This window comes from Diadema setosum, chromosome 1, assembly GCF_964275005.1.
Source record: "Diadema setosum chromosome 1, eeDiaSeto1, whole genome shotgun sequence".
Lineage (NCBI taxonomy): Eukaryota > Metazoa > Echinodermata > Echinoidea > Diadematoida > Diadematidae > Diadema > Diadema setosum.
Window position 1 is genome coordinate 22,327,533 of NC_092685.1, and position 22,531 is coordinate 22,350,063.

General features: G+C 41.1%; 2 protein-coding genes across 2 annotated transcripts in view; one reads left to right on the forward strand and one right to left on the reverse strand.

Moving 5' to 3' along the window:
• Positions 1-2,642, reverse strand: part of LOC140228388 (protein Smaug homolog 1-like) — a 72,518-nt gene extending 69,876 nt beyond the window's left edge. The window contains exon 1 of the mRNA XM_072308611.1: positions 2,519-2,642. The gene's annotated coding sequence lies outside the window, so the exon portion shown is untranslated. The remainder of the gene's footprint in view (positions 1-2,518) is intronic.
• Positions 2,643-3,077: 435 nt separating this feature from the next.
• Positions 3,078-15,468, forward strand: LOC140228397 (E3 ubiquitin-protein ligase FANCL-like). The gene is made up of 11 exons (XM_072308618.1): positions 3,078-3,091; positions 4,096-4,203; positions 4,949-5,007; positions 5,471-5,701; positions 6,406-6,502; positions 8,199-8,267; positions 10,462-10,612; positions 11,058-11,141; positions 13,327-13,454; positions 13,978-14,094; positions 15,139-15,468. The coding sequence occupies exons 2-11, from the start codon at positions 4,123-4,125 to the stop codon at positions 15,256-15,258; spliced, it is 1,137 nt and encodes a 378-aa protein (XP_072164719.1). The 5' UTR covers positions 3,078-3,091; positions 4,096-4,122; the 3' UTR covers positions 15,259-15,468.
• The last annotated feature ends 7,063 nt before the right edge of the window (positions 15,469-22,531 follow it).

Sequence of the window (22,531 nt, forward strand, 5' to 3'; positions counted from 1 at the left end):
CTAGTTAGGGTTAAAATGACTCCAAAGGATGCCAAAATTATATATGAAAATGAAGATAATGTGTAAGGGAAGCTGCAGAAAATCAAATGCTTGTGAGGTAGTGGGGTGTAGATCCTCAGAGAAGAAATAGGCACACAAAAATCAATAAGCTTACATGTATAACACAACAAACAACAGAGAGAAATGAGAGGGAGAGAAAAGAGAAAAAAAAAAGAAAATAAAAAAAAAAACTGTAACAACTATCAAGCGTTACATCTGAATTCGATATGCAAGTTCCTTGCTGAAAAAAAAAAGTTTCTTGCTGAAAGAACGTTTGATTTTGAATGCAAATAAAAAAACACAACTTTGCATCTGATTCTGATCAATCACAAAGTTTTGAGTGATACACATTGTACAGTTTGCATTTGAGTGTGAAGTTGCATAAGTTTTTGACAGCACAGCTACGCAATGTCGGGCTATTAGTATGGAGTCCAGTACATACTTCTACGGTGCTTCTCATCAAAGCCTGTTCAGCAACTGGATGAGGCTACAGTTATGGTAAGCATTATACTTTAGACTACAGTCCAGAAGTCAGCATGTACATGTACAATGACACATCATTTACGTTGTATTTGCTGGCTAATTTTAACAGACTGTGCTCCTCCACCATGTGCTCCTCCACAAGGCATGCACGCATGAATACAATGCTAACTACACGTACATTGTATTTATCTACACAGCCCTGATGCTGTGCACAATTAAGTGTCACGGCAGCCGTGCTTTGCACAGCGTCTGGTCGGGTTCATTTATTAGACCTCTATAGCGATGAGTAGCGAGCACTTCTCCAACTGGTATTTATATTCAAATTGTAATTTTTTTTGTATGCACTCTGCAATGATATAAACACATGGAAGCACAAACATACATCCTACCCCCATACATGCAACAATCGCAACATTTATTACACCCTCAGCCATTTCGGTCTGCTCAGCTCAGGAGTGCCAGGAGAGAATTTTGACTCAAGAAGAGCCTCAATGTTCGAGCTTGATCAAGGCAACTAGCATCAATGGCATGGCAGGCAGTAGGCCTAGTTAGACAGAAAAAAATCTGTCTGTCCAGAGGAATTTTTGATCATTTTTTTTTTTTTTTTAACTTTTCTTGGTTTTAACAGTTACACCTCTCTTTCGTATTAAAGGATTCCATTGCATTGGCATGAAGCTAACGTTAGACAGAAAGACCCGTCTGTCCGGAGGAGTCTTTTATTTTTTTGACATTATCAATCTCCTCCGCAGGGGGATCCGTGCAGCCAGACGCAGTCTCCGCGGAACATATCCCGACCCAACGACCAGACCAATCTTTCGGTCAACCATGAAGTTAGACGCCGTCTCTGACGGTAGACCGATCTCTCAGTCAAGGCCAAGGCAAGGGCCAAGGCAGGCAGTAGCCTAGCTAACGTTAGACTAGAGACACAGTAAAGATAGAGGGCCTTCACTCTCTGTGCAGTCTACTTTTACTAATTTTACTTCGAGCGAGGGTCAAGACTACAATGTACACATTGTAGGGTTGGACCTACTACTCATCGACCGCCTAATGTTTATTTGCTTGATAAGAATATTTCACACTGAAATTCACGTAAAAAACTTGACCTACGTGATTGAGAAAATCCAGCACTATCAAATGCCGTCGCGTTGTTCCCTTTTCGATTCGAAGTTTCAGTGCAAAAATATCGCCGTCGAACTTGCGTGGCCTCGTTTCAGCTCCCCGCGATAAAGCTCCTTATTGAGATCGACCGCTGTTTTTGCATTGACAATGCACGCAAACCGAGTTGTATTGAACACCATGTTGTACGAAGCTTTTTAGAAACTTCAATAACATTGTTAGACATTACATTACGATTCAGTGAAAATATTCATTCGAAATTTTGTCCTGGATTAAAACCATTAATGAACAGTGAATTTTCGCGTTTTCCCACACCATCCTCGCGATCCTCATCAACGGTCCGGTCAGAGCCAATCCATTTTTATGTGCTCTGCGCGCAGTGAAGTGCGTACTAAGCGTTCTGTGCGCCAATGTATACGCGGTCGGTTTCAAATTACGTAAGGGTGGTCGATATGTAACGTTGTTAGTAGGGTTAGGAGCCTACTAACGTGTTAGAATCTATATTAATTAACGTTAGATCTCCCATTCTCGAACAGCAAGAAGATTGAACATCAGATTATCAGAACATTCATTGAGTCATAATCATATGTCAGTGATCTCTAACACATTAAACAGTTATTATCTGCGCCAAACGTCCACATACGTACAGACTACAGTAATTTAATAAGCGATTGTAAAATTGCAGACGGTCGTCTAACGTTATACTGTAACGTTACAACTTGTGATCGAGTACTGTACATGTAGTAACCGAACGCAGTAGGCTAACGTTAGGCCAAAGGGCGCTAGAGTTTAGAGGTAGGGACCTAGGGTTAGGACGACAACTAGGCCAATACTTAGCAATAGCAATAGAAATTCATTTAGCAATGCAATTTATCCATACCTATGTATTTCACACTGAGAACTGTAGCTCAGTGTGGCGTAGGCAGAGCTTGTCGACTCTAAAATTTAGAGGTAGGCCTACCCAGGAACAAACTGGCGACGTAGCTGCTGGCTGGTTCTCTCTAGCTAGCTCTCCTGTAAGAGACCACAACCTAGTCGAAGACGGATCGCCACGAACGGATGAATCGCCTACGTTACGTTCTTCGATATCCGGTTTTCCGTGCAGTAAGTTACGTGGTAAGAAACGTACAAATTTTACTGACTCTTTGGTGCATGCATGCATTGTACACGTAGAGTATAGCTAGAGCACTGTGATGGAGGCATCGCATGCACACCACACACACACTGCGCGCACGCCCTCGCTTGATCGGTTGGCGCGCTGGCTGCTGGCATAGGAATGCATGCATGCCTTGCTTGCTGCATCTGCACCATCTGCACGCTAGCTGCCATTGGTAGGTATGGCTTGTCCTTTGATCTGCGCATTACATAATACCGTTCCTATTGTACATGTATAAACACTTACACTAACCGCTAGGGATCAGAGAAGCGAACTACAGCCGCAGGTGAGTTGAATGTATGATAGATTCTCGAGTTACGATTTCTAGTGTCATTTCTATCCGACTGTATCATTTGTAATATGTCTTGTGACCATTTGAAGTATATTGAGCTGCACTGGAATATCTCTATTACTTACATGAAGAAGAAGAAGAAGAAAAAAAAGGCACGAAGATTACTCTCCCCGTCACCCCAGTCCCATGTGCCCAATTATTTGTCAGTTGTTGTGCTCTACTCGCTATATTAACTGCTGCGACCAGGTAGCAGCTCCAGCCCGAACGTGTAAATTTGCAAGGAGCTAGGACTAGGAGCTCCCCGGCATTAAACGTTACTCGCTATCTAGCTAACGTTACATGTACCCTCGCACTGCCACTGCCCTGTCCCTGATTCTGATCTAGACTCTAGTCCAGAGACAGTACAGTAGAGTAATTTATTTAGGCAACTCATAAGTTCTAACGTTAGCTCTCTGAGTCTGTGTGGGGACTGTAAATAACAGAACAGAACACCACACAACATCTTTTCGACGCTAGTGTACTGGTCTTTAGTCCCACATCCTCGTCAGTTGATCTCCAAATATGCACAAACTCATTCTAGATCTAATTAAAATTACTATAAATTTACAATAAGGAACAACCACGAATATTTGAATCTGAGGGAGACTCGAGTCCAGTAGAAATGGAGTTTTCGCTGTTTTGACACTTTTGATTTACACTTGACGGAATATATCGGTAGCAGCTAGTCTAGTTTGTGAAAAATGAAATGATGTTGGGACATGATGGATTCTTCTTATACTTTTGTGAATTGATGTTTTCCATGTGACCTGATCGATGATAGTACGGTAGTCTTCTTGTCTAGCAATGATGGCACAGAAACATCAAAAATGTTCAGTCTGTGATTTGATAGTCTGATTTCCCTCAAACTTTCACATATCTGTTCTACTAGAGTTTCTAATGTGACTGCTTTCACTCAATCCATACTTACATTTGGGCTTCAATTTCCTTTATATTGATTACTCCCTTTCAGATAGCAGGCCCAAGAAAAGAGCAAGCAATGAGCCGAGGAGATGTTTGGCACGTTCTCATTCCACAGAACCTTGACAGGACAGTATGGATGTGTATCATAAAAGTCCAGGTAAATCCACTGTTTGTAACCTGCCATTACTAGTTACCCTCCATTTTTCACTCAGAATAATGACTTGTGCCTAATGTGTGATTATAACAGAATTCCTCATCATGTCCAAGAAGAATGAAATCAAACATACTGAAGAGTTGAAAGTTTCATTTAAAAAAAAGAAGAAGATATGGAATCATTAATTTTAGCCAACTTCATATCAAAAGTGATTTTGCTTATGCAATATGCAAATTGATCAGATAGTGCAAAGAACCAATCACCTCATATGACTCTCATGTCCAGTGTTGTGTATGTGCAATGATCATGCAATAATTCTTTTGTACATAATTCAACAACTATAAACCCCACCCCACCCCATACAAAAGTCATCATTTTTGCATGATTGTACCATTAGAACCAAGTGATGCAAATGGTGATCATGATTTCCCTTCATATGTAGGAATAGAAATACAGTGAACTGTTATGTGCAGTCCAGTGGGACACTTGTGAAACTAAAAGACATCATCAACACAGCCAAAACAGAAAATGTGTGAGCGATGCCACCGATCTTCTCAAATATGCATTGAATCAAAAGAGTGTGTTTTGCCGCTATGTTTATCCTCTTCTAGAAGAATGTGATAGGGTAAATTTACTTTGGCCACTAGTCCCTTCCCCTTTAAAAAAAAAAAGAAAGAAAAAAAAAAGGAGTATCAATGCGTATTTCAGTATCATTCATTGTTTTGTTTCTTTGTTTTTTCTGTAATAGGGAGAAGAGCATCAGATTCATCTGGAGCTTCCTCTAGATAAATGCCTCCATGGCGCAAGGTGCTACATGTGTATTCTCAATATTCCAACTGCTTTCCTTCTTTCTTCCTCACCTGTTGTTCAATGCATTTTGTGTCAGTTATTGAATTAAACATAGTAACATCCTTCTGCATATCTCTCTCTTTTTTCTTTCTTTGTTTACATTTTGCCTACAGATGGTATTTGGCATCAGAATGAACATGTATTTAATTCTTTTAGTCAAGTTTAAGTGGGTTAAGCTGCTGCAGTTAAGAAATGACTACTCCTTGTGTATGTGCATTTCAGAGTGAATAGATTGTCTTGCGAAGATTTTATATTCAGTCTTATACTCACATTTCAAATGTCTGGTCAACCATTTAGAACAAGATATAGAAAGTTCTTTCAAAGTTTTCTGGCCTCACTGAAAGGTTATTGGTCTTCTAAAACATTAATGAGCCACATCCTGATATTCGTGTTAGTGCTTTTTTCTTGTTTTTTCGGACAGAGTGTGGGGAGACTGGAGATTAGAACGTCATCTGCGCAAACACAGAAAAATGATCCAGAGTAGGCTAAAGTCGGCCACCGACCCAGAGAATTTCATTCGAGAGCTCTGCAGCCTACTGGAGGCCTCCAAGAAAAAGGGCTGCAAGACGGGAATGCCTCTTCTGAAACTGGCTGATGACTCGGCTCTTTACTCGAGAATAGTCCAAGAAGTTGGGGATATAGGCTGGGAGAGGCAAGTATGGATACTTAGGGAAATGGTCATGATGATCTCCCACGACAGCAAGTTATGAAAATGCATTTAAAAAGACAATGACTCAAACTTAACTCGCATGCATGGGCTATGTACTGCTATTATATACTTGATGACAAACCTGAGACAGCCAAAGAGAATCTTTATAGAGCTTGCAAGGAGTTTTAGAATTGTAGGAGTGCAGTTTGGTATAGAATGTAATGTAATGTAAATACTTTAGTTGAATGTAAAGTATATGTACCTGTTAGACATATGCAAATGTGAATGAAATTGCTATTTGAATGATGCTTACATTGTTGAATTTCTGTCAGATTACAACTTTGCACTTTCCATTGATTTTAACCGTAGTACAGTGCACTCTCGTTATAATGAACACGGTTATAACAAACTCCGGTTACAACAAAGTAAAAATTCAGGCTCCAAATATTTATGTCCACTCTATGTATTTTTATTGTTTCTCATTTTGTTCGGTTATAACGACATGTCGATATAAAAAAAGATAAGTGCAGGTCCTGATGGACTTCATTGTTATAATGGGAGTCCACTGTAGTTTGGCATGCTACAAACTGAGTTAGGGTGTATGAATGCCAGTTTTTGTTTATTTTTGTTTCTTCATTTGTGGTTTTTGACATGTATCACATCTTTGTATGTAATTGCTCAGTGTTTAATTTTTGGTTTTGCTACAGAGTGAGTGACATTGATGCTGACTTCAAAAGGCTTGAGCTACTGTCCAAGGAAATTTCAGGCACTACTCACACCATCAAGATTCAACTACACCAGCAAGTATGAATATAGATTGCTCCATCACACAGAGTGCTTATGAGTGTGCTTAAAAGCAGTGTACCAATTAAGGCAGCATTATTTCTGGATTTTATTTTATTGTTTGTCATATCTATACTGTAGTGCTAATACTCCAACTCCGCAAGAAGTGTCCCATGTATTTTATTAGATTTAAATTCAAGAAAATTAAATTGAGATTGATGAGAACAGGAGTGTGTTTGTCATGGTCCACTTACGTCAGCTTGCCCCCACAGAAATCTGTGTAAAGCATCCTGACTTCATCCCGTGATGATAATCATCATTTTCACCTTAGCAGCCCATTTTATTGTCGAGCCCACTGGAGGTGAGGGGAGACTAAGGGATTGCCTGCAGCATCTGTCTGTCCGTCGTCCGTCCGTCGTCTGTCCGTAACGCTACAAAAACTTCAATAACTCTTCACTCTGGGTTTCAATTGCAATCAAACTTCGAGGGAAGAGGGGTCATACAAAGTTTCACATTTTACCATGTATGAAGGTCACCTCAAGGTCAAAGCTCACAGACAGGGGTCAATGAACTTTAGGGCCCAATGTTAAGTTTTTATGGCGCGTTTCTATTATGGGTCATAACTTTTGATCCATAGGTCCATTTGTGACTAAACTTTGATGTCAGATGTCCCTTTGGGAGTGGATGGTGACCACAAGGTCAAAGGTCACAAGCAGGGGTCAACAACCTTTTAGAGCCCAATGTTAAGTTTTTATGGCGCGTTTCTATTATGGGTCATAACTTTTGATCCATAGGTCCATTTGTGACTAAACTTTGATGTCAGATGTCCCTTTGGGAGTGGATGGTGACCACAAGGTCAAAGGTCACAAGCAGGGGTCAACAAACTTTTAGAGCCCAATGTTAAGTTTTTATGGCGCGTTTCTATTATGGGTCATAACTTTTGATCCAAGGTCCGTTTGTGACTAAACTTGGATGGTAGATGTCCCTTGGGGAGTGGATGATCACCACAAGGTCAAAGGTCACAAGCAGGGGTCAACGAACTTTTAGAGCCCAATGTTAAGTTTTTATGGTGCATTTCTATTATGGGTCATAACTTTTGATCCATAACTCCATTTGTGACAAAACTTGGATGGTAGATGTCCCTTGGGGAGTGGATGGTCACCACAAGGTCAATGGTCACAAGCATGGGTCAATAAACTTTTAGAGTCCACTGTTAAGTTTTTATGGCGCATTTCTATTATGGGTCATAACTTTTGATCCATAGGTCTGTTTGTTACCAAACTTGGATGGTAGATTTCCCTTGGGGAGTGGATGGTCACCACAAGGGCGAGACACATTTTGGCACTTGCCGTGTTTTATTTTGCATAATTTAGATATTGTGGTGCAGTTTTAACCCAACTGCATGTGACAATGACTAGCATTGTAGTAATACTGCTGTATGTTTATGTATTTATTTTTCAAGGAATATACAACTTTCATGGTGTCTTTTCTTTAATTGTAGGATTTGACCATGTAGTTTTTGACAATTTGAATCTTAACAAAGCAGGGCCCTGGTCACTCAATGTTTCTTCATTTATTATCAATACTAGTGTTCTCATCATAGTGTAAGATTTATATGTATAACATATGAACATATATTCACATACACACAACTTGACGTATACAATATGTGCCAGTGTCACAGTTTCAACAAGGTGTCCTCTTTCTATCCATACAGTATCCTTCAGTAGCCCCAACATGCTGTACAAATCTGCCAGGTGATTTTGAACTGCACTGGAACCACAAGGTGAGTGCTGATAGTGGCCATGATAAACATATTTTTAGAAGGAACTTAAAGCATGTAGTCCAGTTCACTGCATTTTGACGTATATACTTTGCTTTGATATCAAAAATTATTTGTGTACTGTATACTTTGCAACATATGAAGGCATACCACATGGGAAATAGGCAAGACTATGCAACATTCAGTGTCATTAGATACTTGATTATCTGTGAGCCATTCACACAAGGATTTTTGTCTCAGGTTGTGATGGTTTTACTTTCCTCTTGGATGCTATATGTGTGTCACAGGGGACTTTCCTCTGAATGTAAGGAACGAAAGTCCTCCCTGCGACTGGGATCTTAGTCAATAGATGACTTCCTCCAAATGCAGCAAATTGTTAGCAGACCATTCATTCAACCAACTCTTTTGACTTGCGCAACTAATGTGCTTCAAAATGAATAGCCAATCACACAGTATTCTTACAATATAACAATCAAGTTATTATACTGATTTCAAAGTTGTGATGGTTTACAAGCTTAATAACATTCTACAAACTTCAGTACATATTCTCAATTTGACTTGATCTTGAGCTTGGTTGCTCTGCTCGTTGGTTAATTCTAGAAGCTCCCTTGCTTGGTTGCTCTAGGCTGTCAACGATGCCCTTCCTGAAGTATTAGGTCGTCTCCCCTTTCTGATCGTTGGCTTCCCAACTTCGGTCCCTGTCTGAATCCCAAACTGTGGTCCTCCTCGGAACCCAAAACTTGGTCCTTTCTGGAACCCAAAACACCCTGTTAATTTGATAACATGATATTTCCCATATAATTTGAGGTGTTTTGTTATCCTTGATTCTATTCATATAAATTCAACAAAACACATTTATAATTCCATCCTAGGTTCTGTTAACCACAAATAATTTCCACAATAATGTTTCACAATGTATCACTATCTTTCAACGTTGAGTAGGGATGATTAATCAGCCCATTAAAATCTCAGCGTTGTTCTGGGTCTCGTTTTCTTCCACAATGCAGTTAAACTTCTGTTTGACATACAAACTTCACACGTACATTGCCATATCGGGAATTACATATAAACTTACAAGGCACAACAACTTTCAATTAAATGGTCATGTACTTACAACAGTTGTTGGTGTTTAAACTCAGATCCTCCTAGATTCTCTTCTGGACGGTCAGGCTGTCCGAGCCGAAATGCATCAATCCCTGAATCACAATGATTCCAACACTCTGCTACTCTCTAACTTCCCAATCTTGAAGTAACGTAGCCTGGTCCCGAGTGTTCCACAAATTATATTGCATCTGAACTTTGCGCCTAAACATTGCATATCTATACATTTGTTGGACCATAGGCCTCCATGTAAACTAAGTTAAATGAAGTGACTTCCTGGAAAGTTGTTACAGAAGTCCTGCCCCCATTTCTTATTGGCTGGCGTTTTCTGCCTGTCAAAACTTTCTTAAGTATTTCATTTTGCATCGGTCAAGCCTCCGCTTGATGTCATCACTCCTGTCCACAGGAACCAAGAATTCTCCGAAATGGTCCTGTTTTGACCAAGCTGTGAACTTGTCTGTTTACGTCCTGAATGACCTCCACATTCCAGACAGTATGAGGCATACCATCAGGGATACCCTTTCCTCGTATTTTTATGTCACATAGGGTCTACTCATCCTAAACAAAAAAATAATAATTCCAAATCACTGTCTTTTACTTTCATTGTGCATCGTAAAATCTCCTTATTTGGTCATGTTGATCCAGGTTTTTGTCTTAAAGTTGCACTTCTTTTCTAACCATTGGAACAGCAACATACATTTCTTACATGATCTACATGATAAACATTAATAAAATGAGACAAATTATTACATCATAAATACAAAATATGTCATATCATGAAAACTGCACATTTTGCTCTCTTTCAGAACTGTAGGTAAAACATGTTACCCCCCCCCCCAAAAAAAAAAAAAATGAAACAAACAAACAATCAAACCAAAAAAATAAGACAAACAAAACACACAAGATGAATGCATTCATACAAAAGCTGCCATACAAGCACTTACTGAGGTACTGACTCTGTAGACTCTGATTGGCGTGGTATGTATTTCTATGTTTTCACAAACAAATACTTACAAATGCTTACCACTATAATGTTAACACATTTTATTCATTAAAAAAAAAAATGAAATCATGTGGCTGATGGCATTCTGTACAGTGCACCTTGCGGGATATTCTCAACCAGTTTGAGGGATGCCTTAAGCAGTACCAGCCATTCTGGGATGAGATGACAGAGATTGATGCCAATGCCTGGATCCTGGAACCAGAAAAACCAGGACCAGCTGATGTGCACCGCAGAATAGCATTAGGTTAGTGCGATTTTTCTCTCACCTCAACATGTAGGTTGACTGGCATATCAAAGGCATTCTGATGCACCCTCTTAATGTACATTCTTCCATGCTCCATGACATAGGAGTCTGCACTCCCAGTGAAGAAGATTATGACTTGTTGCATCTTTTGTTGTAAGAAATGAGTGTCATTATGTTTTAAATCCACTTTTCATCATTGCCTCCTGTAATAATATTTTCTTTGTCTTTTTTTTTTTTTGGGGGGGGGGAATGCATATTTTATTTCTATACCTCCAAATCTGTGTAAGATTGATAGCACACCTCGTATATTCTCCTGCCCCTCCCCCATGCTTTCTACATGTTTTAGCTCAGATGTTTCCTCCAAAGCACATGTGAATTGTTCAGTTTCTTGTGTGCAGGATATCTTTCAGTGTCTCTTCACAAGAGTGCCTCTGTTTCTTTGCAGGGAACAACTCGTCACTTCAAATCACCGTTGATCCCTTCCATCCCCACATGCTGCCCCAGTGCAGGTTTCTGGGGGCGGAGCATGGTAGGTGCAACCAATCCTACGCCAGCTAACCAGAGAGGTGCTATTTAATAGATGGAGTAAAAACTAATTGCTCTTCATTGAAATCATGCGCGACTCTGCTGAGAAGTTATGCGCTTGTCTTATTAAATATAAGTAGTGTCCAGTCGCATTGACAGAAGAGGGCATCAGTGATTAGGACTCACACTCTCACAGCATAAAACACCTCACCCTGATTCACTTTGCTTTCTCTTTCAATGTGCTGGCAACGATGAAATGTATCTGCTTTGAATTGGAGCAGCAATTCAAACTGCAGTGTGAAAATTACACTTTTAACTGCAAAAAGTAGAAAACATGGTGGAACACACTGTGTCAGGGTACTTTTTTGAAAGATCAATTGAATGTGCCGGAAACTAACATGCACAAATGAGTGCCTCATGAAAGATAATAAGTATTCAAGAAGAACTTATTTTCTTTTTCCTTTCAATTTGTGCAGTGCGAAGAAAACAGAAATGCATGTGTATACCTGTGAATTCTTTTCTGACTGTTCTAAACAAATTTTAGTATTTTATTAAAAATCTTACATTGAAATACAGCTTGTACTTTAATGAAATGGGAAGCTTTTCTTCTTCTCCACACTTTGTCTTTAAGATAAAGCAGCGCTCAGCATGGCTTCAAAGCGCAGAGGAATACTAAACATCCCATTGTTACACTGTAAAACCCAACATGTTTGCATGAATTACGAAAAGTTGCCACTCCATCTATTCTATTCTTTCTTATTCTTTTGTAAACAAATTGGTAGTATTTTATTTAAAATTTTACATTGAAATGCGGCTTGTTATTCAATGAAATGAAAAGCTTTTCTTCTTCGCCAGACTTTATCTTTAAGATAAGCAGCGTTGAGCATGGCTACAAAGCCCAGAGGAAGACTAGACATCCCAACTGTTATGTTTTAAAACACAAACATTTTTGCATGGATTATAGAGTTGCCACTCCATCTATAGCACATACATATGACTGATCTAACAGTCTGTGTCATAGATGCAGTCTATGTCATGTTAGTGCTGCTCTTTTTTCTTGCAAGTCTTTGCAACAATGTTTGACCATTCTTTTTTGTCAATATTTTTGAGTCATTTGTTACAATAACATATACTGGACATACATATTATGTGACCATACCATTTTCCCATCAAACTGTCTGATTCAGTTGTAACTGAAAAATCTTGGCCATACCACAGTGTGTGATTTTTAACTCACGTGTTTGATGCATCCAGAATTATTCTTGTGACAAAATCCAATCTTCATTTCAAAATTGGTTTTTGAAGATGTTGGATATACTGTAAAACGAGGAATGTTCGCTTGCATTTTAATTTCGCAAATTTTTATTTGCCAACATTCGCGAAATTAAAATGCACACAAAAATTCTTGCCTACACAAAATGCATTGGATGCCAGTTGCAATTCCAAAAAATTTCATGCTGCGAGAAAGGCCATCGGCTGCAATTCGCAAAATTTTTATGCCGCGAATATACTGTATCATGTTTTACAGTAATAATAATCATGATAGATTGATGTATTGTAACCATAAGATACTATGATTAGTCTCTTCTCTTGTTTGTTTGGTTGTTTGTTTGTTTTTCTTTGATTGTCACTATTGAGACTCATCTACTGATATGCAAATGATGGAAGAGACAATAGGCCTGTAGCCTATTTTCTAGAGACCTGGAACAGAAGGAGCATTTAAACAAACAGTCAAATTTTCACTGCCAGACTGAGAAACTGGTAACAGATTTGTACAAATGCTCATTGCTGTATTAATGTTGGCCTCCTCCACATGTATTTTACAGAGATTGGAAGGCTTAGAAACATGACCAAGGCATGTAATGATACCATCTGAACATCATATCTCTTTTTGCTTGCCCATAGTGATATGTCATCTGCTTCAGGAAGATATGGATGATGTAAATTTAGTTAACAGACCAAATACCAACCACACATGTACATTTGTATGCCAGAAGAATATGACAGAGGTCATGAACCCTTCTTAGTTGGACGATTTTTGTTTTCTGTAAAAAGTAAGTCTTACAGCTGAAATGCATAATTTGATGCAAGTTGTGTGTGTGTGTGTGTGTGTGTGTATGTGTTTTCTCTCTTGTCCCAATTAAGTATTGCTCATACTTTTATCCTCATCCCCCTACCTTCTCTGGCAGTAATCGGTCCTCTTCGGCACCACCTGAATGTCAACCTGCTCACGTGGAACAGTTCAGCAAGTTTGCTGGCCAATTTGCGTAGTGTTCTGGATGTGGACTTCCCTTTGCCATCATCTTCCCAGCAACAGGTAACACTTTTGATGCCGTCAGATGTTTTTCAGGCAAAATGTTGATTTGTTTTGCATAATTTTAATAAAGCATGTGTGTTTGTGTGTGTGCCATTATGTTTTACTGTGAGCGGTCTTGTTATGTACAGGAACATTTGAATTTCCAATGAGCAATGATTTTAGAAGTCAATATAGGTAATTCTTCCATTGCAAAGTGTGTGAGAATCATAGCAGCTTGTGTAGTCACAATCACAAGTTTCATTGAGTTTTAGAGGCAAAGCAGCAGTAACTGTATTCAATTTTCAACTTGTAATTTTGTAGATATCATATTATGTGTCTAACCCGTTGAGGACGAGTCCTCGGCACAGTTTTGGCTCTTTAAAAAAAGGGGGAGGGGGGTCTGCAATGCCGAAGTTTGAAAATTCTGGGTGTCGTAAGGCAAAATGTGCTGCTCAGGTGAGCGCTAGACACACAGGTCTCTTGTTTGGTTTTTGTTCTTGTTTTTTTTGACATGATCTGTGGTTGATTACTCTCAATCTAACAGGACTTCACAGAAGAATGTGGGATCTGTTACTCATATCGCCTTGATAGTATCATCCCTGACCAAGTTTGTGACAACCCACAGTGCAATAAGCCATTTCACCAGACATGTTTACATGAGGTATGCACAAGTTTTGCTTCTGCAACTCCTTCTTTGTTTTCTTGTGTTGGAATTCCAATAATAATAATAATAATAATAATAATAATAATAATAATAATAATAATAATAATAATAATAATAATAATATATAAAGGTATTAGTGTCTTTAGGGTCACTTCCTAAGTCTTTGATGACTACTCTCTTCAGTGCACCTGATCTATCTTCTCATTTCATTTCATTTTTCATTTCAAACAAAATTATATACAATCAAAAACACAGCATGATTATATGAATACAAAGTAATGATATCAAATATTTACATCTGTAAGTGAATTGTTATATGATAACAGTTAAACTAAGTCATATAAATTTGTTAAATGTGCAGTATTTAATGCTTAGTTAGGTAGGCTGTTTGGAAATGGAGGGGACTACTAAAAAGTTCATCTTGCATATTGCAGTCCTACTAGAAAAATAAAAGACAACATAAATCTAAGCTGCCTTTAAAAAAACAAACAAACAAACAAACAGTGGAAACAAATATGTGTGCTTTTGATGTGCCACATAGCAAAAAATGCATATCTTGCAAAGACTGACAGTGTTATGCAGAATTATGAGCCTTCATAACTTAATGATTTGGGTCATGAAAGAAATTTGTAAGTTTAGACACTTCCAAACGGGACATTTCCAGATTCCGGTAAATCAATATAGGGCTGATGATGTGAAAAAAGTGTGTGTGTGTGTGGGGGGGGGGGGGGGGGGGATATGATTCACATAATCATGCCATCCCCAATATCCCTAACCTTTGCTGAAATTCATGAAGTATTTATCAGACTGTAAAAGGTTTGTTTTTTTCCTCAGTATCAACCCAAATGATATCATTGTGGGTTATTAGTGTAATGTTTTCTTTTCTATTCTGTCATTATGTGTGTGAAATTATGCCCATATGAGTGAATGTAATACAGTTAAAACAACCAGAGTCCTCACGGTATCATGACCAAGTTGTTCGACTTTGATTTAGGGAGAATTCATTTCAGTGATGATATTTGTATTTCTCTTCCTTTTCAGTGGCTTTGCTCTCTTCCAACGAGTCGCCAGAACATGACAGGTCTTGGATTCAATACACTGTATGGGGAGTGCCCATATTGCAGCAAGCCAATATCGATGAAGAAGTTGGACAAAAGATGATAGATTGTACTTCAACAAACTTTGTCATTCATGGTCAAGAATGTTACAACTGTATGACAAAATTCAAAATGGCGCTGGAGTACTTTGGCTAGTCCTGCTCCCATGCTCATCTTTTTTCAGGGTGGCATTACCCTTGTGTGTTGAGAACCTTCAAACGCTGAATCCATGTGCTATCTTGTCTCCACCTTGATTTTAGTACTGAAGTGTGGGTTACAGTTAAAAATTAGCCCCCCGAATGAAAATTGAAATATCCACATCACCTAATCGTGACCTTAAATACATTTGTTGGTAGAAGATTCCATTCTTCCATCGTCCTAGGAAGCAGGGGCAGATCTAGCTTTTTTCCAAGGGGGGGGGGGGTTCAGGGGCTGAGCTGGGTATTGCAAGGGAGCGTAGCGACCGAGCCCGAGCTACGGAAGCGAGCGAGGGGGGGGGGGAGGGTATCCCCCTCCCACACAGTAGGGAGGTTTTTCATTTTTAGGGTTGCCAGCTTACGATTTTAAGCATACTTGCATGCTCTATTTTCTCTCTTTTTTTTTTCCCAAATAAGAAAGATATGTGATAAAAAGGTAGACTTTAAGACAGTGTAACATATGTTGACTTGTATAGTACCACAAATATTAAATATAGGTAACCTCTGATGTAAATGATTATACTAGAGTTCAGGCCAATGAAGTAGAAATTAAAATTAAGTTCGACTAAATGTTACTTATTCAGCCAATTGAAGGTCACCAGTGATGTGCGTGATGTAACGTACGTTACCATGCGTAAAAAATGTGTGTAGGATATACTTAATAACTATCCAAATTGGTAGCAAACTTATTTACACCATATACATGAGGTTCTGGGTGAGCTTAGCAATCATTTTTAAGGCCAAAATTGTATTTAAAGGACAAGTTCACCTTCATAAACATAAGGATTGAGAGAATGCAGCAATATTAGTAGAACACATTAGTGAAAGTTTGAGGAAAATTGGACAATCCGTTCTAAAATTATGAATTTTTGAAGTTTTTGTGCAGTCACCGTACCGCTGGATGAGAAGACTACTGCAGCGTATGATGTCACATGAGTACAACAATATAAGGAAAATATAAAGAGAATTTCACAAAATTTCATCTTTTGAAAAAAGTACACGTTCCCTTGACTCGTTACTGACATATGTTATGGGTAATATTATTCCCCCTGCCTTTAGAAAGAGGCAAGTCAAGTGTTCTTTTATTATGCGAAAAAAAGTGAAAATATGTTAAATTTTCTTTACATTTTCTTTATACTTGACATCACAAGCTGTAGTAGTCTCCTCATCCAGCAGTTCCAACAAAAATTTTAAAAATTCATAACTTTTGCATCAATTGTCTAAATTTCCTCAAACTTTCACTGATGTGCTCTACTAATATTGCTGCATTCTCTCAATCCTTATGTTAATGAAGGTGAACTTGTCCTTTAAAAAGCGTTAATGTAACATACGTTAGCAATTTGAAACATACAATATGGCCAAATCACATATCTTTAGAAATCGTTAAAAGACGCCTGACTAGATACAATGTTCACAAATATGTTTTAATGGTTTGAATTCTTTCTTGTTTATTTTCATGATTGTAACCTTCCATTACCAACTTTGAAACTATCTAGTCATCATGTGAAATGTTGATGGTATAACGTAATGGTGTAACATACCGTATGTTACACCTTTTTGTCAAAATAAAGCACAATGACAAATTTCTTGGACAGTAATACTATCAAGTCTGAGTAGACAGTTGTGCATAAGTAGTGGTTTTGAGCCAGACGGAGCACACAGTCATGTGGTTAGTCAAACATGGAGCTGCACAATAGTCGCCTTGGGTTAGTCTTGACGAAGTGCTTGACCACCTCTGCCATGTCGAGCTGTGCTGCTTGCCTGCAGTGGACTGCCATCAAGGTGAGGCCCGCCAGCCTCTCCTCTGTCATGGTGGAACGCAGGTACATCTCCACATGTCTGAGGGCACTGAATGAACACTCAGCCTCGCAGGACCTGATTGGTGATGTGCAGCCAACTAAGATCAGTTCCCTGATGTTGGGGAAGACGCCAGCATCAGCTTGTGGCATGGTGTTGATCAGGTTGTCGGGGACGTCACCTTTCTGACAGTGTGCCGTGCAGAAACTCTTCCAGCGCACCAGCTCTCTCTGAAAGCACAAAATAAAAAAGTAAATAAATAAGTAAACGTTCATAGCAAGATTCAGTTTATACAATATGTACACAATATGCACAACCTTTTCACTATTAAATGTGAAGTGTCATATCGTACCTTCAGGGCCAGGGGGAAAGAGAGATCCTTCTCCCAGAAGAGCAGATCCTCAGCCAGTGACTCAGCATCCACGAGCCCTGCCATCACCACAGGGACGAGTGACATGATTGACTTCAGTGCACAGTTGTCGGCCGAGAACCTGTCGTCCAGCTCCTGTAAAAAGCTGTCCATGAATGTGTAACAAGCAACAAATGGAGCCAGGACTCGCGAGTTGGTTACTGATGTTCTTTTATATTCGCAGGTTCTGCTCATAACGAGCCGAACAAGCCCCCTGCCAGAGACAAAGATAGCTGACTTTCGCGAATTCTGCCGCACAATATCTCGATGTTTCGTGTTGTCAAAGTTGCTGGGTTTCCTTCCACCAGACCAGACTTGATAACGTTTTCCCATAGTCATTTGGGGTTTCCAAGCCGTCACCTCTTTGTACAGGGCAAGGACATGGAACCATGCAGTTCCCTCACTGGACTCTGCTAGTGTCTGCTGAAACCGGCTCTCTGACGTGGACTTCAGTGCCTTGTTGACATCTCGAAGGACGTTAGATCCGATGACAGCAGGAACAAGCTTCTTACGCTCAGCTATGGGCAGATGAATAGGATCATGCACGACAAGGAAACCCATCTCCAGAAACCTCTTTCCCGTGACCTCCAGTGACAACTCAACATAGCCGCGATAGGGAACTGCCAGACCTTGTGCACCTGTAATATAGATGAACTCTGAAACGTCAACAATTTCTTCATGAGCGAGGTGCTCATTGTGGAAGGACTCTGTAATCGTGGACACCTGGGCACCAGTTTCCAGCAAACATCTGACTTCCTACACCCCTCCTAGATTAACAGACACCTCCGGACAGCTTCCCACCGCCTTCTCGAAAACTGCTGAGCCATGACATCCCTTACCCTTACGTTTAGCTCTCAACGGTGGGCCTTACTCTTTTGACGCCTCGGCTGGGGTTTGAGATGCTGGTTGCTGGGTGATGGCTTGACCCTCATTGGCCGGACTCAAGTCTGCCATCCTCCTCTTGCACTGACGTTAAACATGGCCAGGCTTCCTGCAGTAGTAACAGGTGACCCTTGGTCGGCAGGAATGTTCAGCAGTCAACACCTCAATCTGATGTTGCTGCTTCTCCAAAAGGTCACCCTGCCTCTTTAGGATATCCAAGATGCTTGCATTTTCACTCGTCGAGGTCTATTGTAAGGTGGCCCCCTTTGGTTTCCTCGACAGCTCAAACCAATCGAGGGCTCGGTCTCGGAGTTCGAAGAAGTCGAGGTCGGGAGACTCGGTGTTCAGTCGTCGGAGCTCTCCTCGTAATCCCTCATCGTAAACAGTCTCCGCCAGCCTTCCCTTCAGAGTTTCAGTTTTGCTGGTCTGGTAGGAGCCATCCAGGAAACAGATTCTGTCATAGAGGGTCACCAGCTATAGCGAACATTCCAGCAGTCCCTCTGCTGGAGCCTGCTGAAGCCTGCTGATAGCTGAAGAACTTCTGGAGCACAACCAGAAGTGAGTCCCCACTCCCGAAGACCTTCTCCAGAGTAGCGAAGATCTCCTTTACGTCCTGGGCTACAGCATCACCACGACCCAGGATCTCCCGACGGGCGTTCCCACCTAAGTGATCATGGACGAAAGCAGCCTGCTCTGAAGTACCCAAGTTCCGGACAGCAAGCTGGCTCTTCATATCTATGATCCAGTCCTGGACGGTTGGATCTCCTGGTTTCACCGGTTTCCCTTTGAAGACTTCCAGCCACCTTCCTTTTGTCAAGAAGATGGGTTGGATGCCGGTAGTTGTGCTTGCCGAGGCATGGACCTTGGTGTCATCCCGTTTTGTCGCGAGCTTGGCTTCCAGCTCTGCCACCTTCTCCTTCAGGGCGTCGATCTCCGATTTCTCCATTTTCTCCAGCAAAGGGGCAGGTAGGTGAACAGTGAACTGCGAACCCTGTCCGTGACGGCAATTTTCGTAACGAGCAACAAATGGAGCCGGGACTCACAATGTTGGTTACTGATGTTCTTTTTTTCTTCGCAGGTTCTGATCATAACAAGCCAAACAAGCCTCCTGCCGGAGACGAAGATAGCTGACTTTCGCAAATTCTGCTGCATAATATCTTGATGTTTCCTGTTGTCAAAGTTGCCGATATCAAGTGAGGAGAGGAAAACTTCTCCATTTATTGGGTTTACGACCCTTCCCAAAGACACATTTTAACTTTAAATCCCTATCCACCGACGCACAGTTCTACGTCACTTTTACTGTCACTTTGTTTGGGTGGAGAGCTATGAGGTCTGCTAGGCTTACTGCGTGCACTACACAATGGCTGCAAGTGTCTGTGGCTGAGCCTGCATGGGACAGAGTCGAGTGTGAGGAACATATTGTGTGGGTCTTGACCGTATCCGGGCAATTACCCCCAGAGGGCAATTACCCCCCCCCCCCGGCTAAATACTGGTTAGTGGTAAGGTTAGAGTAAAGATTAGGATTAGGGTTAGGTTTAGGGTTAGGAGTTTGGGTTGGGGTTAGGATTAGGTTCAGGATTAGGATTAGGGCCAGGGAAAGGGTCCGGGGTAATTGCCCAGGGGGTAATTGCCCTCGACCCGGTCTAGACACATGATGGCGTTGTTCACTTGGTAGTCGGGGGGGGGGGGGGGGGGGGTTAAACCCTATTGCCCGAGGCTGAGCCTGAGTGCTATATAGGAACATATTGTGCGAGTCTGGACATATGATGGCATTTTCCTATGCACAGTAAATTTTTACTTGGCAGCCCAAGGTGTTTCCACCCTAGTTCTGCTAACATGGAGGAGACACTACTGGTTCTTCTGGAGTACTTGCAGACGAATCTTGCTGCTCTGCGTTGCACAGTTTCAAGTTTGGATCAACAAGCCAACATGTGCCTCTTTCGCTAATGATGGCAATTCAGTGACTTGAAGATATGGCCACTTCTGCAAGTCTTCTTGTGTACAGTAGGAATATCTTCCTTGTCTACTGGTATCTGTTCTTATGAATAAACTTCAGGCAGCTGGATGATGATGTTTCCCAGCAAATCCATGACTTCTATATCTTTGAACACTTGACTAGTCGTAACCTTCTCATCTGTCATAGTAGACATGTGCAAGTTTATTTTCTTGCTTTGCAGGTTCAAAGTCTTTACCAACTTCTCCGTGCAGAAAACTGCATTGCTCTGGGAATCAATGAAGGCATACGTTTCTGTCTGCATACCTATCTCACGTTAGCGCACTATTACTGGAACAATGCCTTGCAAGGTGTCATTCCCTAAAGAATTTGTGAAACTGCACTTTACTATATTTGCTGCCACTCCTTGCTTTGGGTTCTCACTCTGGCTGTTCTGCTGTGGTTGTGTAATCATGGCAGAAGCCTCTGGTTCTTTAGCCTGCTGATTGTCAGCCTGCCTTTCTGGGTGTCCATCTCCTTTTGGGTAGATCTGTCTTCCGTTCCCTGTGCAGCACTGTGGGATGTAGCTTACTGCTTCTGGCAGCTCCCTTTTATGTGCGTGACGTTGCACGTACTCGGACATCTCTCTCGAGGTCCTTGTCGATTCCGGGTCACCACACACAGTTTCGATAGATTTCCTTCATTTTTACGATGCCTGGGTATGCATCATATTCCTCATCAAGCATTTGAGCGTGGCGCTGAGATGGAAGTACGACGCAACTACACCACAACAGACATCCTTCGTCCACACTTAACTCGCTTTTTCAGCCGAAGTATGGCTTGACGTTCTCTTCAGGTGGTATCTCCGGTCACCCATTCATGACGAGGTTGCAAACACACGAGAGCATTGAATCTCTTTGTGTCATGATTCTCACTCTCGCTGGATTTACCGGTATTTTTTTTTCCATCTCAGGTATTGATCAGTAAGACAATATCTCCTGGGATCGGCGCTTACTCCAAGTCGACTCATTGAGGTAGTCGACTCAACTCATCTGCGTTTGAGATGGTCGGACCCAGCTAGTGCACGAGAGCCTTGTCGTACGCTGCTGAAAATAAACGACCAGCGAATCAGTGATGCCATAGCTGAAACGGCCTTGCTGTCGTTAAACAACCCAAGCAGCGGTTTGTGACCCGTTTTGATGACAAATCATCGCCCTCATACGTAGGTGTGAAACTTATACCACCTAAAAGATGATTGCGAGATCCTCCTTTCTAGTTTGTAATATTTGTCTCTGTATCATTCAGGCTACGGTATGTCTTGAGCATTTCCTTTGCTTTTCAGAACGCGGTTCGTTGTTCCTGTCCCAACTTCCATGGTGTGTTCTTTCGCAACTGACGATCAAGTGACTCAAGCATGGTTGGCAGGTAATCAGGAACTTTGCATAATAGAGGATCATGCCCAGGAATGTCTTCGTATCCTTGACGTTCGTCGGTTCAGCTAGTTCGTTGATGGCTTGAACTCGTCCCTCTGTTGGCTGCAACCCATCGGTGTTGACCTTGTGGCCCAGGTACTGCTCCTCGCTGACGAGAAATGCACAGCTTTCTCGCCCCAGCCGCCATTCAGCGTCTTGTAGTCTACGTAGAGCCTGCTCACGAGTGCTCATATGTTTGTCCACCATACTACCCCTGACGAGCAAATCGTCCAGGTACATTGCTACTTTGTAAATTCCTGCTAGCAGATATCCATGATTCTCTATAACATTACAGGCGCAGCTGAAATACCGAACGGTGTTCTTGTGTACTGGAACAAGTCGCGTTGTGTATTTATTGTCACAGAGATCCTGTACAGATATCACAAGTTTTGTGATTACGATGTCCCCTGGCTTCTACTGTGGTGCACACAAGCTTGACATGAGTTTATACGTATTGGCCCCGCAGACACTGAGCAGGGGAGAGCGTTTCTTGTGTTCCTCACTGATGACTCTGGTATACAAGTAGAGATGTACGTGTGTAGTATCCTGCACAACGATGTAGGGGCCTACGCTCGACGTATTGCCACCAGCTTCCTATCCTCATTCGACCCAATATTATGTCCCATGTTGAGGTCCGAGAAAAGGCA